Consider the following 19895-nt stretch of genomic DNA (forward strand, 5'->3'; position numbering starts at 1 on the left):
CAAGGACAAGTGACAAGGAGAAGCAGACCTAGAGTCGAATCTAACTCTTCTCTAACTTCAACTCCGTACGAAAGCAAAAGACCAAGGATATCCAAAGTGGTGTTGGATTGGGTGGAGGCACGGGGGGTGGCCAGGGATTGGTGGACGGGAAGAGCCAAGGTGTTTGTGCCTTACGGAGGTAAGGTAAGGTATGCAGGTCACGATATGTAATAAGATGTGATAATGTGAAATCGCATATAAAAAGCCATGGATGATAATACAAGAAAATACCGTATAAAAATGATAGAATAGCGTGCCAGGATAATACCTTAGTACCTTGGGTAAAGGTACAGAGAAGCAATGCCAAGAGGCTGCTTGTGGTGCTACTACTGCAGCAAGAAAATTCGGCGGCTTCACGCGTGACACAGTACTTGGGCGCCTAAGAAGGTAATGTTCTCAGGTAGCTAGACAGGCATTTTCTTATTACCTAAGGCATATCCCGCGTGGCGGGCAGTATTGCGCTGTATGGAATATTCTGCAGGGACAAAGCCACCCGATGGCGGAGCGGGGAGTTCTTGGCGGGGGATATCCCAAACATCGGTGCAATGCTAGGGCTATGGAAGTATTATGGTTAAAATGTTAAAGTTGAAATATCTTATCTGATTGTACTGATGTCAATACAGTCGTAACTACCGTACAATAATGTCTACTAATACGGCGTAGTCCTCCGCAAGGCGGCCTTCCACCCTTCCACCACTACCTCCGAGCTCCTCCGTCTCCATGGCACATCACCCTTGAAGAATCAACCAATCATGGCCGGAAGACTCTCCATTCTCCACGACCCTCCAAAGGTCCTAGAGGGGCCGCAGCTGCTTCATCGTCTGATAGATTTCGAGAAGCACAGTGATGCGTGTGCCCTCGACTTCACCAGCTATGGGCGACGATCCCGCTACACGTATCAGGAGATCCGATCCTGTGCTGCATCTGTAGCATCCACCATTCAGGATGCCTTGATTACGTGCAGAGCCGGAGCAGATCCCGCGCTCCCCCCACGCCAACACGTTGTTCCCATCCTCCTTCCTCAGTCACCTGCACTCTACGTCTCTCAGCTGGCCATTCTGGAGTCCGGAGGTGCATTTTGCCCAATCAATCTGGATGCCCCGAAGGAGCGGATCAAATTCGTGGTCAAGGATGTTGCAGCGGATCTTATCATCACTACCCCGGAGTTCAGGCAGGCGGTATCCTGGGAATCGGGCCCCAAGGTCATCCTTATCGATGAATTTCCAGACATCTCAAAAGAGGACACCCCCAGATGCAAGATATCACGTGATCCACAGCCCCTGGATCTCGCCTATGTGATGTACACTTCTGGCTCGAGTGGGACTCCAAAAGGGGTTGCTGTAAGCCACCTTGCTGCATCTCAGTCGTTGCTTGCCCATGAGAAGCATATTCCTCCCTTTAAGCGTTTCCTCCAGTTCGCCGCTCCTTCATTCGATGTCTCCGTCTTTGAAATATTCTTTCCTCTCAAACGTGGTTGCACCCTGGTAGGGAGCAATCGAAGCCAGCTTCTCGATGATCTCCCTGGGATGATTACCGAGTTGGATGTGGATGCCGCTGAGCTTACACCCACGGTCGTTGGATCTCTTTTGCAGAAAAGAGCGAATGCTCCTGGGCTAAAGCTTCTATTGACTATTGGAGAAATGCTTACTCGACCTATCGTGGAAGAGTTCGGCGGCTCAGAGACGAAGGAAAGCATGCTATACGGCATGTATGGACCGACTGAAGCAGCTATCCACTGCACAGTTTATCCCAGCATGAGAGCAGACACCAAACCTGGAAACATCGGTGTACCCTTTGACACAGTCTCCACGTTTATTGCAGCTGCCAGCTCAGCTAGTGCTGATGCAGGAAGCATAAATGTTCTACCCGTTGGAGAGCTTGGAGAGCTTGTTCTCGGAGGTCCACAACTTGCACAAGGTTATCTCAATAGAGAGGAACAGAACAAGGCGGCTTTTATACACAGTGGAGGCAAGTTCTATTACAGAACTGGCGACAAAGCCCGGCAGCTTGAAGATGGCACCATTGAAATTTTGGGGCGCATGAGTGCTGGGCAAGTTAAGCTTCGGGGTCAAAGGATTGAGCTTGGGGAAATTGAAGAGGCCGTTTACAAGCATCCGGGAATCAAGACAACATCGGCGGCTGTGATTTCTGGTTCGCTGGTTGTTTTTGCTCTTACTAGCGATCCGTCACTCGGGTCCGAGGCAGTTTTAAAAACCTGTTCAGAATGGCTACCCAAATTCATGATTCCGAGCGAGATCATCTTACTCCCAAACTTCCCCTATCTGCCATCTGGAAAGGTGGACAAAAGGAAGCTAGAGTCAGATTACAAGACACAGCGAGAAGACGAGGAGGGTGACGGAGGAATTGCGGCAACACCAACAGAGCGTATTGTGAAAAGGACGCTCCAGGAATTACTGGGTCCTTTCTCATCAAATATGCGTCTCGCTGCAGCTGGCCTTGACTCTCTCGCGGCTATTCGAGTCGCTTCTAAACTTCGACTGTTAGGTTTCAGTGTCACCACAGTTGCCGTCCTGCAAACCGATACGGTAGGGGCATTAGCGGAACTCTGTGATAATTCCAAATCTGCTCCCACCGAACCGTCAAAAGAGGTATCAATAGCCAAGGTTGACAAGGCATCAATTGCTCTGAATGGACATGCAAAGAATGTCGAATACTCTATGCCTTGCACGCCGCTACAATCAGCCATGTTGTCTGAGACTGCTGTTGATATGAAAGCCTACCGTAACTGGGTAGAAATTGATTTGGACGGTGTCCGTGATATCGATCAAATCCTATCCGCCCTACATGCTTTGGCTGAGCACAATCCAATCCTCCGGACAGGATTCGCTGAGTCTCAAGATTCACACGGGTATGTCCAGCTGATATGGAGGACTATTGAGAGTTCACAGATAGAGAATGTGGAGGAGTTCGTCTACGATTTCGATGCTTCGAAAGACACATCTCTGCTTCATCCCATTCGCATTCAAATTCGACAGCTTGCATCCAGTACGAAGCTCTTAATACACATTCACCACGCATTATATGATGCCTGGTCGCTCGAACTCCTTCTTGATGACCTCGATGCCCTGTTGGTAGGCTCACCACTCCCATCGCGTCCCAGCTTTGCGAGTGTTGTAGACGGCTATCTGGATGGCACGCTTGCTGCTTCCCGGCCTTCAAAAGATTATTGGAGAGACCACCTGGCACATTTGGACCTCCGACAGATCCCAAATTTCCACACTCGCAAAAGCTCTTCCGTTGGCTTAGCAGTTGCGAAGTTACAAACGTCCATACCCACATCGGAGATCGAAACCGCCGCCAAACGTCTATCTTCGAGTCCACAGTCCCTATTTCAGGCAGCATATGCTCTGGTATTAAGTTCATATCTTGGTTCGCAGGATATCTGCTTTGGCACAGTCTTTTCGGGGAGGACGCTACCTATTGCCGGGGTTGAGGATGTAGTTGGGCCATGTCTTGCAACGCTACCTATTCGAGTCGATATTTCCACCTCAGCCACACTCCAGGATTTAGTGCAGGACCTCAATTCAACGAACCGCAAACACTTGGAGCACAGTGCTGTTCCCCTCCGTGAAATCAAGTCAGCTAGCGGCGTGCATCCTCGCCAGCAATTGTTCGATACCCTAGTCATCTGGCAACAGACTTTGCATAGCTACGATCATACCCGAAGCCACGTTTCTTTGGTAGATTCCGTTGACAATCTCGAATTTAACCTAACTTTGGAGATAATTCCCGGTGTGGGCAATGTTGCGTTGAAAGCCAATTATCAGGAGTCGTTGTTGCCCAGGTCGCAGGTCGATTTTCTGCTGAAACAAGTAGAACAACTTTGCCAGCTCATTGTTGAGAAGGATACGACGTCTCTACAAAATGCATTTGGCCATCTTAGCAACGATGTTCTCTCCATTGAGAACGAAACCCCCCAGACAGCTCTCAAAGCCGAAACTTTAGCTTCTCCTGTTGAGAGGATAGCAGTTGAAGATCCCGGAAGACCGGCAATCGACTTTGCGACATCTATCAACGGGGAAGATATTGAGCTCCAACGGATCTCTTATTTGGAGCTTAACTCTCGCTCCAATCAGATGGCTCAATATCTCTTGCAAAAGAATGTACTTCCCGATGAGCTTGTCTGCATATGTATTGAGAAGAGCGTTGACTTATACACCTCTATCCTTGCAACAGCGAAGGTCGGTGCGGGCTACCTTCCAGTGACGCCGGACACACCTCCAGAGCGCCTTCATCACATATTACAAGAAGCAAAGGTCAAGATCGTTATGGCACAATCAGCCTCTCGACCCGTTTTCAAGACTTCTGCGGCCGTAGAAGTAGTGTATGTGGATGAGGTTGATTTCACTGTGTTATCGTCTGAAAATATAACTCCGAGGTCATCTCCTGAAAACATATCTTACTCTGTCTTTACTTCCGGAAGTACTGGGACACCGAAAGGAGTCATGGTCACTCAAGGAAATCTTTTGAGCAATTTGGATGTCTTGGAAGAGCTCTATCCAGCAACGAAGGATGCGAGACTGTTACAATCCTGTTCTCAAGCCTTTGATGTATCGGTCTTTGAAATCTTTTTCACGTGGAGAATCGGGGCTTGTCTCTGCTCTGCTGTCAAGGACGTACTATTCCGAGACATCGAGAATGCCATTCGGTTGTTCCATGTGACGCATCTGAGTTTGACTCCAACAGTGGCCGCGCTCATCGACCCAGAGAATGTTCCTGAAGTTGAATTCTTGGTTACAGCAGGAGAAGCCGTCACCCAGAAAGTTTTCAACTCCTGGTCCGGTAAAGGCCTCTACCAAGGATACGGCCCCAGCGAGACAACGAACATTTGCACAGTCAATCCACAGGTCTCTCCAGATGACTCCATCAACAATATTGGCCCCCCTTTCAAGAATACGTCCGCCTTTGTCCTGTCACCTGGTCCCGAGTTTGCACTGGTCCCTAGAGGCGGCGAAGGGGAGTTCTGCTTTGGTGGCTCGCAAGTTTTCCGTGGCTACATGGATTCGAGCCAAAATGTCGGGAAAATTATTCATCATCCGACATTTGGACGACTGTATCGCAGTGGGGACTTTGGTCGTTTGATGCCCGATGGGTCTCTAGCTTTCACTGGACGGAAAGATGATCAGGTAAAGATACGTGGACAACGAGTAGAGCTCGGCGAGATCAACGCCATTTTGTTGCGGTCCCCGGCGGTGCGGGACTGTATCACAATGGTGGTAGGGGGTACCAACGACAGCTCCCAACGACTGGTCTCCTTCTGGACTTCTGGGGAGCAAATATCAACATCCAGCCTAGAATGCCTCCCACCAGATCCATCAACGTTGTCTATGCTTTATAACAATCTAGAATCCGCACTCCCTGGCTACATGATACCCTCGTCGCTCATACCCCTTTCTTACCTTCCTTCTACCACCCAAGGGAAGATTGACAAACGAACCTTGGTAAAGCTGTACAGAGATCTTGATGTGAGCTACCTCGACTCGACGACTAAGTCGTTAAGATCGTCATCCCATCACAATTGGACGGAACTTGAGCTTGCAATCGCAAGTGCCTTATCTGATCTTACCGCCTTCCCTCTGAATGAAATCAATCCAGACACATCCTTTTTCAATCTCGGCATCGACTCTGTATCTGCTATTGCCTTTTCGAGGGTTTTACGCCAGACCACGAAATATAGAGTAGAGATTTCCGACGTCCTGAAATACCCATCACCACTGAGACTGGCAGAGAGGATCTCATCGCAAAGTAAGGGTGAGGAGCATTTGAATAAATCTCTGGAGACTTTTGACTTTGGGTTTGAGAAAGAGCTGATAGAATCAACGATTGAACGCTTTCGCCAAGCTGGTAAGGAGGTGCAGAGTATCCTGCCATGTACGCCACTGCAAGAGGCAATGCTCTCTGCGGGGGAGTCTTCATCCGGAGAAATGTATGGCAATCAAGTGGTGTTCAACATTAGCTGCGACGTGGAGAGGCTAGAAGCATGTTGGCAGGAAATGGTGCGGAGACACGAAATACTCCGTACATGTTTCATTAGCACAGACATGCCTCAGTACGCATATGCCCAGGTTGTTCTGAAAGAATTCAACCTGAGTTTCGGGTCCATCTACGACGTCAACAACCTCTCTTCTGCAAACCGACCGGCAGCAAGCGAATTCAAGCCACCATATAGCCTTGATCTAGTGCAGTCTTCAGGATCCACGAAGCTTTTACTCTCCATGCATCATGCTCTTTATGATGGTGTCGCGCTCTCAGTTCTGTATGAAGAGGTTGAGAGACTCTATCACGGTCACTCCCTACCACTTGCACCACCATTTGCACCCTTCCTCCGGGCCATGGCTGCGGTCAACACAGAAGATTCAGATAAGTTTTGGGGCAACGTCCTGAAGAATTGCCCACATAGCAAGTTCCCAAGCACCAGCAAGCAACCCCCAAACTCTCAGAATCAAACAAGAATTCAACGCCTACATGCAAACCCTTCTCTTAGCTGGATTGAAGAAAGCGCTAAGAAGCACAGCACAACACTTTTAGCTGTTTGCCACGCAATCTGGGCCAGCCTGGTAGCCGAGCGCCTTCAAGAGGCTGATGTATGCTTTGGGAATGTTGTCAGCGGCCGAACTGTGCCAGTCGAGGGAATCGAGCGCCTTGTGGCACCCTGCTTCAACACTCTTCCATCACGACTTCGAAATATGCATAATATTTCCTATTTGGAAGCCTTCCGAAAACTACAGTCTCTCAATGCCGAATCTTTATCCTTCCAACTAACCCCTTTACGTAGACTCCAGTCCAAATTCAGCCCGGATGGTTCGCGACTTTTTGATACCCTTTTCATTTTACAACAGCCAGCTCGAGATCTTGATTCTTCTATTTGGTCAATTTCAGAGGACAACGGCGCCATGGATTTTCCTCTTGTTTGCGAGGTTACACCTATGCATAGCGAAGATACCCTTGAAATTACTCTACATTCACACTCCTCCATCATTGATGAAGATGATGCTCACGCTCTCCTTCAATCTTTCAGCGCCAAGCTCCAAACCGCCTTAGAGAATCCCCGGCGCCAACTTCTTTCATCAACCGTTAAGGATCAAATTGTCGCCAAAACTTTGAATCAAATGGCGCGGAAAGAGATCAAGACATTTAATCAGTCTTCGAGAGAGATGACCCCTGACGAGCTTAAGTTACGGGACGTACTTACCAGCTTCACAAATGTCCATGTAGACAAGATTGGCCGAGATGTCAGTATCTTCCGACTTGGACTCGACAGTATCAGTGCAGTTCAAGTTGCTGCTCGTCTCAGGAAACAGGGCTACAATGTACGGGCTAGCGATATCCTTGAGCACCCGACCCTTGCACAGTTAAGTGCCCACCTTGCATCGAGTCAGAACCATCCTGCCGAAAAGATTCCAGAATACGATTTCGCGGCCTTCAATAAAGAACATCGGGAAGCGATCTGTTCAGAGAATGGAATTACCTTGAGCGAAGTTGATGCTGTCAGGCCTTGCACTGCCGTTCAACAAGGTATGATTGCACAAAGTTTGCACTCACAAGGGCAGGAGTATGTAAACAGCATGTGGCTCGAATTGCCGCCGAATGCATCATTATCAGCGTTCAAAGCCGCCTGGGAAATCGTCTGCGACGAACATGAGATGTTAAGGACAGGATTCGCTTCAACCGAGGATTCAAAGCATCCCTTCGCAATGATCACATATGCCAAGGACAAATTCGTATTGCCATGGTCTGAGGCTGCGGATCCAACTGATTCAAAAGCTTCAATTATTCGCCAGTTAGCCCGTCATCCATGGAGTCTGAGTGTTGAGGGGGAGAGAAACCAGACCCTCGTCAAGTTCACAGCTCATCATGCGCTCTACGATGCACAATCTATACAAATGATTTTGTCGGATGTTGCTAAAGCGTATGCTTCTCAGTCAATCTCTAGTCGACCATCTATAACTCATTTGCTTGGGTCAATATTACAAGATGGAGAGGGGAGCCTCTCAACGAGAAAACAATTCTGGGAAAGAGAAGAGAACAAGATCGTTGTCAACAAATTCCCTGACCTCGCTCCGCTCCGTGTATTGGATACTACAATTGTCGTCCAAGAAGTATTTTCCCAAGCGTCCATGTCGGAATTAGAAGAGAGCTGCAGGCAGAACGGGGCCACAATGCAAGCAGCTGGACAGGCAGCTTGGGCGAGGTTGCTTAGTGCCTACATTGGTGAAGTCTCAACCACATTCGGCATGACTCTCTCTGGTCGCTCTGTACATGAGGCTGCGGATGCGATTTCCTTCCCAAGCATTGTAACTCTCCCGGTTCGCTGCGACGTGACTGGAACAAACGCAGAGCTCTTATCAAGGACTGTGAATTCAAACGCATTACTCCACAAGCATCAATTCACACCTCTCACCGCTATCCAAAAATGGGCCGGGTATCCCGAAGGCAGAATTTTCGATACTCTCTTCGCATTTCAGAAACTCCCAGACAGCCAATCAGAAGTCGAACATCCATGGAAAATCGTCCGCGAAGAAGCCAGCGTGGATTATGCTGTCTCGCTGGAGGTGCAACCCACAACATCCGGTAAGGTTGCCCTGAGACTAACTTTTAGGAATGACTTGATCCCCGTGGAGCATGCGGGCGTGCTCCTGAGACAATACGACGCGCTCCTCTTAGATACCCTTCGCAATCCTTCTCATCCATGTGATGTCGCACCTGCAGCAGGAACTGCCCTATTGTCGATCACGCCTGCCAAGGAAAACGAATTACCAGGCCCGGTCACTCTCCTACATGAATTTGTGGAGAGGGGAGCACGGGAATGGCCAGCTAAAAAGGCACTGGAATTTGCATCTCGACTCGAACCTGGGCATCTTGAGAGTCGATCATGGACGTACGACGAGCTCAACAAGGAAGCGAACAGGGTTGCCCAGCTACTTCTGCAACGCCAAGTTGCCCAGGGCCAGATCATTGCGATATGTTTCGACAAATGTGCCGAAGCTTCTTTTGCCATCATTGGTATCCTCAAGGCTGGATGCGCCTATGTCGCTCTTGATCCAAATGCACCAGTTGATCGGTTAAAGTTCATCGTAGCAGACTCAGGTGCGAAATTGGTCCTTAGTGCTGGTAAGCCTGCCCAAAACATAAAGGAGTCAATGGGCGATGCTGTCCTAGTTTTGGATTCGGAGGACACCTTCCAAGGCTGTTCGTCTGAGCAGCCCAAATTGCCTCAGGCTATTCGACCCCAAGATACCTCTTACTGCCTCTACACTTCGGGGACAACTGGTACTCCGAAGGGTTGTTTGATCAGCCATGAAAATGCAGTTCAAGCAATGTTCGCATTCCAAAGATTGTTTGCGGGCCATTGGGAGGACAGTTCGAAATGGCTACAGTTTGCGTCTTTCCATTTCGACGTCAGTGTTCTCGAACAATTTTGGAGTTGGAGTGTAGGCATTTGTGTGGCTACCGCACCTCGGGATCTCATATTCGAAGACATCCCCAACGCAATCCAGCAGCTAGGTATCACCCACATCGATCTCACACCCAGTCTTGCTCGACTTCTACACCCTGATGATGTCCCATCACTGTGCAAAGGTGTTTTCATTACCGGTGGCGAGCAGCTCAAGCAAGAAATTCTTGACGTCTGGGGTGAGCAAGCTTGTATCTATAATGGGTATGGGCCGACCGAAGCAACAATCGGAGTGACAATGTATCCTCGAGTTCCCAAGAATGGTAAACCATCAAATATTGGGCCGCAGTTTGACAACGTCGGCTCCTTTGTCTTGAAGCCAGGTACAGAGCTGCCAGTCCTGCGCGGCGGGATTGGCGAACTGTGCGTCTCTGGAAAGTTAGTCGGAACAGGGTACCTCAACCGTGCTGATCTGACAAACGAGAGGTTCCCTACTCTGGAATCTTTCAACGAGAGAGTCTACCGAACGGGTGATCTCGTGCGCATTTTGCATGATGGAAGCTTCCTCTTCCTTGGGCGTGCTGACGATCAAGTTAAGCTACGCGGTCAACGTCTAGAACTGAGCGAGATCAACGAAGTCATCAAGAAAAGTATGAGCGATCTACAAGAAGTAGTGACTCTTGTCCTCAAGCACAGTGCGCAGCAAAAGGAACAGCTGGTCACATTCTTTGTCTCCTCGTCAATAGGAGATTCATCAGATATTGGTGATGTGATTTCGACAATGAGAGATGCTTGCAAAGCTCGACTTCCGGGGTACATGGTACCAACACATTTTGTTCCGATCAAGGCCCTTCCACTCAACCCAAATAATAAAGCAGATGCTAAACAGCTCGCCGCGATGTACAACAATCTCGGTATTGAGGACCTGCAAAAACTCAGCCATTCAAGTCATCAAGGTAAAGAGTGGACAAGTAGCGAGAAGAGGATCCTAGACATCCTAGCACCAGCACTGCATGTCGAAGTCTCTGATTTGACTCGAGGCTCAACCATATTTGAACTGGGCTTAGATTCCATCTCAATCATTGGATTCTCCCGCACCCTTCGCGATTCCGGTCTTAGCAATGCGAAGCTGTCCGTTGTGAAAAATAATCCTACGGTGGAAGCCTTGGTCAGAGCCCTTCTCAACGACGAGATTCCCGATCAGGAGAAAGAAAATGAATACGTCGCTTCGATTCAAAATATCTCAGCCTTCTCTCAGAAGCACATTATCAGCATTCTGAGAGAATTGGGGATCCAGAGCACGGAGATCGAGAGCATTGCACCCTGTACACCGGTCCAAGAGGGGATGATTTATCGATTCCTGGAAAGTGAACGTCCTCTGTACTTTAATAGTTTTGAATTCCGCCTTGGTCATCATGTGGATACTGAGAAGCTCCTGGCGGCATGGAAGAGTCTTGTTTCTCATCTCCAAATCCTTCGCACCAAGTTTGTGGCGACTGATGATGGGTACGCTCAAGTAGTCCTGAAGAGTGTGGACGTTGACTGGGGAAGTCCATCGATCGATTACGACACTGCGGAGAAGACTTCGGCCCTGAAAACACCATTTGCTCTTGACCTCGTATCCTCTTCTAGCAAGAGCATGCTCATCCGGATATTCCATGGACTTTATGATGGCAACAGTCTCGCCATGCTGCTCCGATGCCTCGTCGATGAGTATCGTGGCACAGATATAGTTGATTACGGACCGACGTTCCATTCTTCATTGGCATATGGACCATTGGCAAGAGTTCCTGGAGCGGAAAATTTCTGGAGAAGCCACCTCCAAAACTGGAGCCATACGGTACTGCCCGTCAAATCACTGGATACAATCAAGGATGTCGTAGCGACCAGAGTGCTCCGAAATCTCGACGGCCTTGAAGAATTTCGTAAGCAGCTTGGAGTCACCCAGCAAGCGGTTATACAGGCTGCCTGGATAGCTGTACTTCAGACCATCGCATCCCCAGATCTTACTATAGGAATGGTTATCTCTGGTCGAGCGATTGATTTCGACGGAGCTGACAAGGTCATTGGTCCTCTCTTCAACACAGTTCCATTCCACGCTAGGATCGATCCCGGCATGTCTGCAGCGTCTTTGATCTCCACCTGTCATGAATTCAATATGCAAATGCAAGATTTCCAGCATACGCCACTGAAGGATATCCAGAAGTGGAGTCCCGCCTCGCCTGGACAATCTCTTTTCGACACCTTGTTCGTTTTCCAACGCCCAGAAGCTGATGACGAGGAAATTGGCAATGATCTATGGACCCAACTTGACGATGAACAGACCGCTGATGTAGATTCAAGATTCCTTGCTATTTTTTTGAAGTTGGATACTAACTCTTTTTGCAGTACCCCTTGGCGTTTGAGGCGACACTAGGCGCCGACGGCAAACTCGCCATGACGATCGTGGCGCAAGGCTCAGTCATTGACCAGTCCGAGACTGGAGCTCTTCTTGATGAGATGGAGAAATTGTTGCTCATGATATTGAAGGAAGATGGTAAAAACATTTTACTTGATCAGGAGAAGGGGGTGAACGGACAGACTCTCGGTCAAGAGTCCAGGGGAACGATTAGCCGAGCATCTCCTAGATTTTCCAACGAACCGAAGGACTCCCCTTTTCTATGGACCAAAGAAGCCGAGCAGATTCGAGCTGAGATTGCTTCTCTGGCGAAGGTGCCGGAAGACAGCATTCAGGCTTCTTCCTCAATCTTCGAACTTGGATTGGATAGCATTGATGTTATCAAGTTATCATCCCGATTGAAGAAGCAAGGGATTGAGATCCCCGTCAGCGTCATCATCAAATGCCAAACCATAGATAAGATGGCGCCCAAGATACGGATAAACCGGAGCGGAAACGCTGAAGCAGATACAACATCCGCTACACACGTGCAAGAGTTGAGCCGGGATCTATCCAAGTATCTCAGAGACAATGGGAAGATACATAGTGACACCGAGACTGTCCTACCTGCGACACCACTTCAGCAGACCATGGTTAACGAAATGTTGAAGTCCAACTTCAGCAGGTACTTCAATCTAGAAGCTTTTATTATAGACGGAACAACCGACCGATCGAGACTGGTAGCAGCAGTGGAAAGCGTGGTTTCCAAGTCACCAATTCTTCGAACTCGTTTTGTTGAGGTAGATGATCCTCTGTCGCCGGTGAGCTACGCTCAAGTCGTCCTCCAAAATCATGCTCGGGTAGAGTCATCAGAAGAGTCCAGCTTCGAAAACTTTTTGGAGCATTTCAAGTCTGAGTCGGCTAGCTTGGCGGCTACCACTGGAAGATTATTCCATGTTCAGTTTATATCGGTTGGAGAAACGCACTACATGATCTTGGCAATCTCTCACGCTTTGTACGATGGAGCTTCTCTACGACTTCTCCACCAAGACATCGACAAAGCATACCATAATCAATTGTCAACCAGGCCCGATTTTATGCCTTTCCTAGAAGAAGTCTTCAAGTCCACCACAGAGGATGCGAAGAGTTTCTGGAGAAGCGCCTTGTCGAATTTGCCACGGGCAGTCTTTCCTAGAAAGGAGGCTTCACAAGTACCAGACACAACCGTAGTTCATCGGATGGAAATACGTTCTCGTATCCCTCTGGAGGACATCGAGAATCTATGCAGAACGTCGAGAATCACCCTTCAAACCCTCGGACAGACGTGTTGGGCAATCTTGCTCGCTCATCTAATGGGCCAGCTTGATGTTGTTTTCGGTTCGGTTCTCTCTTGTCGCGATTCGGAAGAAGCAAACGAGGTCATGTTCCCTCTCATGAACACCGTGGCGGTCAGATCTATCCTCCATGGAAGCTTGATTGAGATGCTCAAATACATGCAAGACATGAGCGATACGACTCGACAATATCAGCACTTCCCTCTAGGAACTGCTCAAGCATTGGCACTTGCCTCACGCGACAACGAGCTTTCAACGAAAGAGACCGCATTATTCGATACTTTGTTCATCTACCAAGGTCGCCGCTCCCCGGCTCAAAGCAAACCTCTATATGAGTCTGTGCATGGTGCTTCGGACGTTGAGATTCCAGTGTGCGTTGAGATGGAAATCGTCGATGACCATCTCTTGTGGACTACGGCTTGCAAGTCTATTGTGCGAGATGCTGCAGAGACCGAGAATATTCTCATTATGCTGGACACTATCCTCGAGCGCATCATGGCAACTCCACAAGCCCCGGCCGTTGTGTCCGACGCTGACGGCATTTCCATTTGCGGCTTACCAAAATTCCAAATACTGGAATCGTCACCAAAGAAGCTCCCTAAATCTGCCTTGAAGCAAGATGATGGAGAATGGTCAGATACGGAACTTATCATCAGGAAAGCACTACATGAAGTCTCCGGCATTTCAGAGGATCAGATTCATAAGGACTCGACTATCTTCCATCTTGGTTTAGATTCAATCGTCATTATCAAACTTCCAGCATTGTTAAAGAAGCACGGAATCAAACTCTCTGTGTCTGACATTCTTAGAGATCAGACTATCTCCTCCATGAGCCGATCTGCCCTTCTGAAAAACCCCGAGCAGAAGAAGACCTTGGATATCGACGCAACCTTGGCTGAGTCCATATCATCACTTGATCCATCGGAAGCCCAGAGTCTTGAAAAGGATATAGGAGAGATACAATCAGTCATGCCGGTCACAGCAGGACAACTTTACATGATTAGGATGTGGCAAGCTACCCAAGGGGTTCTGTTTTACCCGACCTTCATTTACTCCATGGACGGTTCCGTCGATAAAACGAAACTGGAAAATGCCTGGCTCGATCTTCTGCTGCACCATGATATCCTTCGCACAGGATTCATCGAGACCAACTCGGGGGTTTTACAAGTCGTCTTTAGAAACCCCGTGAACCCAGTTATCTACACAACCGCTTCATCTCACAGTAAATCCATGGATGATTTGAGGCGTCCACCTGTTGCATTGGTGGTGGAAGAAGCTGGCGGTTCGGTTGTCACATTGAAGCTGATAATCCACCACGCGTTGTACGACGCTATTAGTCTTCCAATTTTGATCGAGCAGCTCCAGTCTCTGTACCATGGTCAGAGCTTACCATCACCTGCTTTAAGCTTCAAACCCTTCGTCGCTCAATCAATAGCTACATCAACGAGATCTCAATCCCCGGGGTCGTCAGATTGGAAATCGACACAAGACCACTGGGTCTCTTATCTTAACCAAGGTTCCCACCAGACGCCTCAATGTTTCAACGACATCTCGAACGACAGTGGGAATGAGAGAACCGAGGTATTCCATCCATCTTTACACATCTCGAATTTGAAACAACTAGCCATAGATGTCGGTGTAAGCGTCGACGCTCTCCTCCTTGCCTCCATCTCCAAGATCTACGCACAACTTCTCAACAAGGATAGTCCAACTAGCCCGGTTACCCAGGTCGTGTTCGGCATCTATCTCGCCAACCGCGCGCCGTTCGGCGAAGACTTCTCTGCACTGGCAGCACCAACCCTAAATATCCTTCCCCTCTGCGTGCGCAATCCCTTAGGTCGAAAAATCCCAGAAGTTGCTATAGAGATACAGCAAGACCTTCGCCAGATCAGCAGCGATGAGATGTCATGCGCTTCTCTGGAAGCAATCTATGAGTGGACTGGCGTGCGCGTCAACTTCATCGTCAACATCCTTAAAGATGCTGCTCCCGCTCCCGCGGTCGTTGAAAGTCTCAATGAACCCATCTTCAAACCTGCACAAGATAATATGACTACCAAGGCCGAGGTGGTGCAGTACTCTCCGAATGAAAAAGTTTCCCCAGCTGAGAGAGGTAGAAAATGTGATGCATATCTGGTAAGTCTCCTCCCATTGTTCACTCCCCATCAAATTCACAGACGCTGACATATATACCCCAGCCTTCAATTGATGTAGAGATCAGGTGCGACGGGGATAAGGTAGATATGGGAGTTTTTGCACCGCTGAGCATGCTCTCGGTTGACGGGGCGGAGTCGATTATTGAGCGTTTCGTGGAATTGTTGGTGTAAGCTTTCTTTCTTCTGCGTATGTGTATGTTTTTGTGTCTGCGTATGTGTGTGTTTTGTGTAGAATTGTTTATGTAGATGTTTGTTTAGATGCATTATTTTGAATATATGATTTCTACGTTACTTAAGCCTCGTTATGGTGTTATTCCCCTTTCCGAATCCTCCCCCCTATCTAATCTACCGAGTCACGAGATGAGAGCATTACGAATATTTCGAAACTCGATGAAGATTATAACGAGCGATCTAAGCTCCCCCCCCCAACTAACTAACTCACATACTTCCTCCAATCATGCAGGTCCCTAAACCCCAACACGTCCCTCATCTTCCGATTACTCAAGGGCGCCTCAAACTCGCCCATCTCCCTTACGATACTCGTCTGGGGACAGTGCTTTTCCAAGAACTCCCTCGTCGTCGTCCCGCGCACCGTGATAGTATCGTTGGTCGCGTTGAAGATCTGGAATCCCAGGCCGCTCTTCTTGATGGCTAGGTCGCACATCTGCCCCAGGTCCCGCGCATCGCTATAGCTCCAGGCGTTGCGCTTGCGCGTCTCGGGCGCGGCTAGGTAGGCGGGGAAATCGCGCGCGTACTCGTGCGGCTCGATTACGTTGCCGATGCGGAAGGCGTAGATGTCTATTTTGAAGCGGCGCGCGAAGGCGCGCGCTGTTTGCTCGCCGCAGAGTTTGGAGAGCGCGTAGCTGTCCGGTTGATGGTGGTGAGCACGAGGTTTTTGGGTTGGGGGGAGGAGGGAGGAAGGCTCACGTGTCTTCGGGATCGCAGTCGTAGTCTTCGGTCAGGGGGAATGAGCGGTAATCGGTGTCGCCTTGGGCGAAGCAGACGCCGTACACGGTCTCTGAAGAGGCGATGATGATCTTTTTAACACCGAGCTTGCAGGCGGCTTCGATTACGTTGTAGGTGCTGCGCACGTTGGCTTGGAAGCATTCCGAGTCTGGCACGAGCATGTTGCGTGCATAAGCTACACATCATTCGTTATCATCTGAGCAACAACTCCCGAGTCCTTTCACACATCGCGGGGGTTCGATTCGGGGTCGCTAGGTATCTCGCAAGAGACTAGAATGAATACATACCGGCGAAATGGATAACGACGTCTGGGGCGCTGGGCAAGGGTCCTGACATATAGCCCGACATGTTGAAGTGCGAGGTCAGCGCGTTGAAGACCTGTCCCGAGTCGGTGAGGTCTGTTTTCAGGGTGTAGACGTCAACTGTTGAGTCCGGGAAGGGGACCAGGTCGAGGTTGAGGACCTTGTGGCCCTGCGCAAGCAGATAGGGGATGGCATGGCGGCCAGCTTTGCCACTACCTGGCAAACGAGAAGTTAATCGGGAGACCTCCTGTCGGCGAGAGAGTAAGATGGCAAACCGCCTGTGAAAACCTGGGGGGATATGTCAGTATAAGTATGCGTGTGGGGGGACGGTCCTTACGATTCTCTTCCCCCCGCTTGCCGTGGGAATGGTGGTGTTGGACATCGTGTCGTCTTTCTGTGGTCTCGATAAGATATATTTCTAGTTATCCTGGACAGATTGCTCAAGGACTAGAGACAAGAAGGGTTGAGATTGAGTCCTTGGATGCTTAGAAAGGGGAATATATATGTCCATACATGTACAGTACCCTTATCGGACGGCAGATGGCGGGGTTACTGGTAAGCCAAAGGCGGTGAAGGCACTCGGAGATTGTGAGAATGGATGAGCAGAAAATGTACAAATCCATATATACCACTGTAATGCTGCTATTGTCCTCTCCTACTTGAGATCATGCTCTGGTACTTTTTGTCTCTCTTTTATGTCTAATCCGGGATCTTTACCGCATGTATCGGTCGGGAAAGGGGTAGATCACATGACATATAGTTGGCCAAAAGTTTTACCTACCAAGAGTGCGAGATTGTACTTTGCGTCTGATGAGGGCAAGGAATTAAGGGATATGAATGGCGAAGATTGTGTCCTTTGGCTTTGGTTTGTTCAAGAAGATTATTAGATAACTGAATTGCCGCGCAAAGTGGGAAATTTTTTGTCCAGCCCACTCTGATGTTCCCGATTTCTTGACGGCGCACCCTGCGCTTGACAAGTGGGCATAAGGATCTTGGAATTGAAAACCCCAGCCATAAAGCTCTGGACAGTATACGCAGAAAAAAACCCCAAGAATTCCCCATCAAGAAAAGGCTGCCGTCCAACAAGCGCCTCATACACGGTCCAAAATGGCCCCTCAAGGAGTTGTCGTCCGTCACGCAGTCCGTGAAGGTTGGTCCGCCTGCCCCTCCTCCCCCGCACCACTCCCAACTCACGCAGCCTTTTAGACGTGCCCGTCATCCTGCAATTGATCCAAGAGCTCGCCGACTACGAAAAGGAATCCGACGCCGTCGAAGCCACGCACGAATCGCTCCTCAACACCCTCGCGTTCGCGCCGTCCGGGCTCGTCTCCCCGCAGAACACCACGCAGTCCGAGGGCGACAGCACGTCTGCCTCGCGGCCGGCCCGCGCGCTTCTCATCTTCACCCCGTCGGGTCGGCCGGCGGGTCTGGCGCTGTATTTCTATAATTATAGTACGTGGCGGGCGAGGCCGGGCATCTACTTGGAGGATCTGTTTGTAAGGGAGGCGGAACGGGGCAATGGATATGGGCAGAGGTTACTGGGGGAGTTGGCTAAGGAGGTGCTGCAGATGAATGGGGGAAGGCTGGAATGGAGTGTCCTGAAGTGGAATACGCCCAGCATTCAGTTTTATGAGAGGATTGGCGCGAAGGCTATGACTGAGTGGCAGACTATGAGGGTTGATGGAGAAGGGCTGCGGGAATTGGCAAAGAGGGCCAATTAGGAATTCGATATATACAGCATTGCATGGAGCATATGAGACTAGAATTGAGCATATGAGTTATGGCAGAATTGTCATGCTGCTGCTACCATGGCCTGAGTATCTTCTTCGGCCTCTAGGGAAGGCCTTTTACGGCCCTGTTTCCTGCGAGGAGGCGGCTCGTTTGTGTCTACCCCTTCAAAAAGCTCCATGTCCTTTGGAGTAGTGGGTGTAATAACATGCCCCGAATGAAATGCTGATCGTAAGCCCCCCCATTTTATAATCCACTCCTTTGTAACCGGGTCTTGTGACATTTTCGCTGACATGTTCCAAATGCTCGCATATAATCTCCGCATGAATCTTGGGGTACCGGTATACGCATTCTTGTTTGGGACCTCCACCTCCCTAATGGGCTTCGTCCAGCACGTCGCACCATGAGCTGGATCAACTTTGACTTCATCAAAATCGGAAGTGAGAATATTGGCAGGCTTGGTGAAGTATTCCAACACCTTGGCGTCATTTTCTTCGCCAGCTAGAGGTCTCCTTTCACTCCTGCTTCGACGCGGCGGTGGATCTTCAATGCGGACGGCACCTGTGGCAAGATCGCGTAGCCTATTCCATTCGTGCTCAGGCAGAGGTGGTAATAGTTTGTCGAGGGTTGAAGCCCAATGGCGCCTTTTTATTGACTCCTGAAGTTTCAATGGCACCGGGCGTCCCCAGAGGTTCTCTTCCGGTATCCGGGGCATGCTGCTTCGAATCTTGAACCTGGCCGCTTCTGGTGGTTGATTGGCTTGTTGGCTCTTGACAAATTTCAAGAATTTCGAATCTGGAGCAAACCTGAGCGGCTTCTCCTCCGACTGCTTCTGAATCAACTGCTCCAGAGCCTTGTCATCCTTGGGAAGCTTGTCCTCCTCAGGTTGTAGGAGGTCTTCAATCAACTCGCGCTTCCTCCTTCCCATGCGTCCATATGTGAGGAAAAGGACCTTTTTCAGATCGGGCCAGCTCCCTTGCCCAGCACGCTCAAGCTGCCTCGCCTGCTGTCTCGCCTTTGCAATCCGTTTTGGGGAATGGTATTTTTCGATCAGCCCCTCGGCCGAACGAGGATTATGCTTCGACCTGAACTTTATCTTATCAGATACTGATCTGAATCGATACACCACATGATTGTGCATATATGTTCGGGCAGCAGAATCCGGTAGGTAGGTCGCAGCACGTAGCAGTGCTCTGTAGACGTGACGAAGCTCGGTTGGCATTCGCTGCTCCATGTTGATACTGATGTTAACTTGCGGTGATCATTTTGTTTGGCAGCTTACTGTCTGCCGTAAGCTAGGTACCTTGGGTACCAGAGAAAGCTGTCGGCGTGGTGTGTTTCTTCTGGAGCTCGAACATCCAGCCAGAGCTCGGAGCTCAAGATTTTGGGTTTCGGGCCTTAGATTTGAGGCTGTAACACATTTTGGCCTTACCTGTAGAGACGCGCGTGAGGCCGTAAGAAAACCCGCGCACCACGCGTCTGCTTGAATTGCTTCCCTGTGAAGCCACAAGTCAGGGAACGCTGCCCATTCCAACAGACAAGCACTCCCACGCAAAGGTACTCTTTGTACGTTCCATTGTT

General features: G+C 49.5%; 4 protein-coding genes across 4 annotated transcripts; 2 read left to right on the plus strand and 2 right to left on the minus strand.

Annotated features, from left to right (window-relative positions):
* Window positions 1-791: 791 nt before the first annotated feature.
* Window positions 792-15489, plus strand: M430DRAFT_28506 (hypothetical protein; the record flags this gene model as incomplete). Its single annotated transcript, XM_024865797.1, has 3 exons — window positions 792-11786; window positions 11843-15298; window positions 15361-15489. The coding sequence occupies 3 exons, from the start codon at window positions 792-794 to the stop codon at window positions 15487-15489; spliced, it is 14580 nt and encodes a 4859-aa protein (XP_024720267.1).
* M430DRAFT_141120 (hypothetical protein) lies at window positions 15477-17250 on the minus strand. The gene is made up of 5 exons (XM_024862695.1): window positions 16924-17250; window positions 16862-16874; window positions 16572-16802; window positions 16246-16459; window positions 15477-16181 (listed from the first exon to the last, which is right to left on the minus strand). The coding sequence occupies exons 1-5, from the start codon at window positions 16966-16968 to the stop codon at window positions 15752-15754; spliced, it is 933 nt and encodes a 310-aa protein (XP_024720268.1). The 5' UTR covers window positions 16969-17250; the 3' UTR covers window positions 15477-15751.
* A 307-nt stretch (window positions 17251-17557) lies between these two features.
* On the plus strand, window positions 17558-18307 carry M430DRAFT_141123 (hypothetical protein; the record flags this gene model as incomplete). The annotated part of the gene is made up of 2 exons (XM_024862696.1): window positions 17558-17736; window positions 17793-18307. The coding sequence occupies exons 1-2, from the start codon at window positions 17694-17696 to the stop codon at window positions 18305-18307; spliced, it is 558 nt and encodes a 185-aa protein (XP_024720269.1). The 5' UTR covers window positions 17558-17693.
* On the minus strand, window positions 18196-19566 carry M430DRAFT_35437 (hypothetical protein). Its single transcript, XM_024866742.1, has one exon. The coding sequence runs from the start codon at window positions 19546-19548 to the stop codon at window positions 18379-18381; it is 1170 nt and encodes a 389-aa protein (XP_024720270.1). The 5' UTR covers window positions 19549-19566; the 3' UTR covers window positions 18196-18378.
* Window positions 19567-19895: the final 329 nt, after the last annotated feature.

Source organism: Amorphotheca resinae (assembly GCF_003019875.1).
Source record: "Amorphotheca resinae ATCC 22711 unplaced genomic scaffold M430scaffold_7, whole genome shotgun sequence".
NCBI classification, from domain to species: domain Eukaryota; kingdom Fungi; phylum Ascomycota; class Leotiomycetes; order Helotiales; family Amorphothecaceae; genus Amorphotheca; species Amorphotheca resinae.